At 34.3% G+C, this 5,413-nt stretch overlaps 1 protein-coding gene across 1 annotated transcript in view; it reads right to left on the bottom strand.

The window, feature by feature from the left end:
* The window catches only part of LOC140555823 (guanine nucleotide exchange factor VAV3), a 117,899-nt gene that overhangs the window by 29,227 nt on the left and 83,259 nt on the right, over positions 1-5,413 (bottom strand). Inside the window, 1 exon segment of the mRNA XM_072679143.1 lies at positions 2,864-2,886. Within this exon segment, the coding sequence (XP_072535244.1) occupies positions 2,864-2,886 (23 nt within the window).

The raw sequence follows: 5,413 nt of genomic DNA, 5'->3' as shown, positions 1-5,413 counted from the left end.
TTACCTTATTACAGTCCCGAGTAACAGTGCAAAAATACAGAGAATTAACTAAATTGTATCTCAGTCAAAAATGTAATCAAACGTAATTATTAAATAATACATTGTGAATACCTTATGGCATTGTTTCATAATTGAGTTTTAATACATTTTGACTGAGATAAGTGAACATGTAGAACAGTGTAAAAATACAGTAAATATCACTAAATTGTGCACTTATCTCGGTCAAAAATGTTAAAATGTTAAAATAAACTCAATTATAAAATAATGCAATAATGTATACACAATGTATTGTTTCATAATTGAGTTTTATTACATTTTTGACTGAGATACGTGTACAATTTAGTGAAAACTCTCTGTATTTTTACACTGTTGCTACTGTACTGCATTGTGAATATCTTATTACATCCCATACTAATACAGAGAAATCTCACTAAATTGTGCATTTATCTCAGTCAAAAATGTAATAAAACTCAATTATGAAACAATGCCATAAGGTATAGACAATGCAGTATGGTAGCAACAGTGTAATAATGTAATAAAATAAATACTGTCATAATGTAATATGATATTACAGATAATCCTGAAAAGCTAATCAAATTCAAATAATTAAGAAGGAAGCAACAATGCCAAAAATAATACAGTGATAATAACATAATAATGTAATAGAATTTATGCATAATTGATAATAATAATCAATATTACAGTAGCAGCCAAGACGCTAATTAATACATAATAAGGCAACTTATTATATTATTAGCTTTGTAGCTTATTACAAACTAGCTAAGGAGTAAACAGTGAAGTCACTCTGGATCAGAGCCTCTGCTATACGCCTTAAATGTAAACATTCGATTTAATTACATTTATGATTGGAATAATTGCCTCATTTTATTATAATAATGGGAATTATTACAATACTGTTCTTATATAGTTATTAAGTGAACAGTGCAGCCTGATGCACAGACATTAGAGCTCTGGACAGGTTCAACACATGCAGTTGTTGCACTGCAGCAGCAACAACAACAACAACAACATGAAAATGGACTGCTTTAAAGCGAATAGTAAAGAAAGCTGAGCGTGCGACAGGTCGATAATTACATGAGTAAATATCGTAGCAGTAATTACGAGTTACACCTGGTGTACAACATTGCATGTTAAAGTACAATGTAACTTCAGGCATGTACAGATACTAAAATGCACCAAGTAGTCTGAATTACTTGGTATTTTTTAACTTGAACAGTGTGGCTCAATCTGTAATTGTCAGTACTGTTTAATTACTTATTAAATAAATGTTTACACCACAGCTCACATACTTAACAGAAACAAGTGACTAGTAAAGAAAGCTGAGCATGCGACAGGTCAATAATTACATAAACAAATACACAATAATTGAATGTTACACCTGTGTATGAGTTGCACGTTAAAGTACAAGTAACTTGGAGGCATTACAGATACTAAAATGCACCAATTACTCTGAATTACTTGTATTTTTCACTTTACATACTGTATACTATTCAACTTACACAGTATAAACCAAATGATACTGTAAGTACTGCATAATTACCTGTTAAGTAAATATATTAGGACCGTAGCTCAAATACTTAGCAGAAGAAACAGTGCTTTAAAGTGATAATTGAAGTAACTTCAGGCATGTACAGATACTAAAATGCACCAATTACTCTGAATTACTTACTTTTTCACTTTAGATACTGTACACTATTCAATTGAACAGTGTGGCTCAATCTGTAATTGTCAGTACTGTTAATTACTTATTAAATAAATGTTTACACCACAGCTCACATACTTAACAGAAACAAGTGATAATTACATGAGTAAATACACAGTAATTGAAAGTTACACCTGGTGTATAAGTTGCACGTTGCATGTTTAGGTTAAGATACAAAGTAATTTCAGATTACAGATACTAAAATGCAACAATTACTCCTGAATTACTGAATTCACTTTATATATGGTACACTATTCAGCTTTCACAGTATAACCCAAGTGATACCCTGGAAGTACTGCATAATTACCTGTTAGGTAAATATATTAGGACTGTAGCTCAGATACTTAACAGAAGAAAAGCTGCTTAAAGCGAATAGTAAAGAAAGCTGAGCGTGCGACAGGGCAATAATTACATGAGTAAATATGCAGTAATTACAGGTTACGCCTGGTGAGCAACACTGCATGATAAAGTACAAAGTAACTTCAGGTATGTACAGATACTAAAATACTAACTTGGTATTTTTACATTATTTACTGTATATGAACCAACTAATACCTGTAAGTACTGCATAATTACCTGGGAAATAAATACGTGAGCACTGTAGCTCACATGAACTTAACAGAAGAAGAGCAGCTGTAGATGGGCTGGTGAAATGCACGCTGCACGCTGCAACTGGGTATAGCGAATGAACAGCAGTACTCTATACTAGAATGCAATAATTACTCTGAATTACTCTCACATTACATTTTCCACAGTACAGCCCAACTGTGACTTGCGAGTACTTTCAAAAATGTTTCTAATTATTATTTATTTATTATAACACCAGGTACTGCTGATTAAACGGTAAAACGTCATATATTATAGATTAATATTAATTACTAATATATATTTATATATTAATATCCACCAGACGCTACGTGTAATTACTGCATGTTTATTTTTTTAAATACTCAGTCTATGAACAATGCATAAGCATAAAGTGAGCAGATGTTTGCAAACATCTGGAGCTCCTGCAGCATCTGAGTGTGTGTGTGTGTGTGTGTGTGTGTGTGTGTGTGTGTGTGTGTGTGTGTGTGTGTGTGTGTTTCTCAGGCCTTTCGGGACCCAAACGTGTGTAAATGAAATGGGTGCAGGTCTTACCTGTGTTCTGAAGGATCCTGAATCTGCAAGCATGTTGAAAACAGGCATAGTTAGCAGTCAGCACCAACACACACACACTACTACACACTACTACACACTTCTATACACACACACACACACTTGTGCGTGCACGTACGCTGCAGATTTGATCAGTGTGACGGTTCACGCTGTGCTCAGGGTGTTTTTGTGGTTTGTTTTGCTAAGCGTGTACGTCTTGACAGCAGGTAAGGGGGCGGGGTCAGACCATTCCAAGAGGACATTATGATTGGCCCGTGCAGAGTTAGGCCTCGCCCGCCTACGACAGCCTGTTCTAGAGTGAACTTTGTCCCATTAGACTGGGTACACTTTGCAGGCTGATAAAACATGCACACACACACACACACACACACACACACACACACACTCACAATAACACAGTAAAAAGGGGCCGGAGAGGAACACGTGGAAGAGTAAACAGCTGTAAACTGCTGCAGATGAAACGTCCAGAGCTCCAGGATGGAAAGTTCCACGCGCTGAAGAGGTCATGCATGCAGAGCTGTGGGAAAACACAGCTCACAGCTCAGCTCAGCTCTGAGCAAGGCGTCCAAATGTCTGTGGACACCCCTTCTAACAAATGCTTTCAGCTACTTTGCAAAGTTGCACCCATTGCTGACACAGATGTGTCAAATGCACACACACACAGCTTGTCTAGTCCCTGTTGAGAAGAACTGCCAATAGAATAGGACTCTCTGCAAGAGCAGATCAACATTATAACCCTGTTGGGGTAGAGGGGGGTATAAAGCCCCCCAGCAGCATTGAGGAGCTGTGGAGGCAGTGGAAGGATCTGTGTTCTCTGGAATGATGGATGGTGGGGCTCCATCCAGAACTTTTGGGATGAGATGATGAGTTAGGGAGTTGGTACATCGGTTACGTACATTTCTAGGAACACAAACAATCATTACTTTATATATATTTATAAAAAAAAAAAAAAAAAAAAAAAAAAAAAAAATATATATATATATATATATATATATATATATATATATATATATATATAAAATAAAAACAAACAAAAAATGATATTATTAAATGAAGCTGAGAACTACAACGTCTTGAATAGATTGTTACTAATTTATTCCAATTACTGACTGTTAGCTGTCAGTATTCCATTACAACTATATATAGAAAACTAGATCTAAAATTAAAATGTAATTAAAAATGTAATTGTTGACATTTTCACGAATAATATTGAATATATTATATATTTTTATTCAGACAGTTTATTAGGCACATTTATGTGTTTATTTATTTGTTCTCCAGCCCAAAATTCAAGGGCGTGACAGCTAGCATTTTAGCTTGTGATTAATCACAGAATATTGTTGTGATTAAAGTCATTAAAGTTTTTAATAGATTTGATATCAATTTACTAATTATAGCAAGACAATAAGCATCACACACAATCTTCTCTACTAGACCTGATTATGTGGTTGTTACAGATAGCAGTGCGCTATCTATAATATATATTTATTATAGATATATTATAGATATATTATAGATACGTATATTTTGATATATTATAATATATTACACTAACTTCAGAACTTCATACTGATATTAATGTTATTAGAGCTTCATTCTGGATATTAATGATATTAGAGCTTCATACTGGATATTAATGATATTAGAGCTTCATACTGGATATTAATGTTATTAGAGCTTCATACTGGATATTAAATGTTATTAGAGCTTCATTCTGGATATTAATGCCTATTAGAGCTTCATACTGGATATTAATGTTATTAGAACTTCATACTGGATATTAATGTTATTAGAGCTTCATACTGGATTTTAAAGTTATTAGAACTTCATACTGGATATTAATGTTATTAGAACTTCGTAATATTACTATATTTTTGGTTTCTATAATTTATATATATATACTGTTGGAGAGTCTCAGCAGGTTTTATGAGAACACTACACACTGATGCAGTGAATAAAAACGGCAATATTTAAATGTATTCCAGGAAAAACAGCACTGAATTTAATATTAGTGCCATCTCACTTACAACACACACACACACACACACACACACACATATAAATATATATACGACTAAATACACATAAACACACACACACAGGCAGACAAACACACGACTCAGCAGAAACAGATAACTCTCGTAATACATTCCTGCACACAGACATAATCAGATACGCAAGGGCATGAACCTGCAGCACACACACACACACTGTTGCAGCTTGTTTATGTGTGTGTATGTGTGTGTGTGTGTGAATGAGCTATCAGCTAGAGGTGTGTGCAGGCCTTGTCTTTGTTGGCCTGTCTAACACATTCTCCTGCAGGTTAAACATTAGCTATCTCTACACACATGAGTAATGGAAGCTTACACCTCAGACCAATTAGCATGATGCTAAATCAAACCCCCTGTATCTCTAATTTAGCTGTTTTTCACTTCTCTGTAATGTGAATTTTGCAGGCTCTTTACAGATGAATAGACCAATAGAAATGCTTCAAAATGACTTGGAGTAAAATCTTTTTTACACTGACTTCCA

The sequence above is a fragment of the Salminus brasiliensis genome, chromosome 5, assembly GCF_030463535.1.
Source record: "Salminus brasiliensis chromosome 5, fSalBra1.hap2, whole genome shotgun sequence".
In the NCBI taxonomy this organism is placed as follows: domain Eukaryota; kingdom Metazoa; phylum Chordata; class Actinopteri; order Characiformes; family Bryconidae; genus Salminus; species Salminus brasiliensis.
The sequence above is the reverse complement of the archived record's forward strand: the minus strand, read 5'-3'. Positions and strand labels throughout refer to the sequence as shown.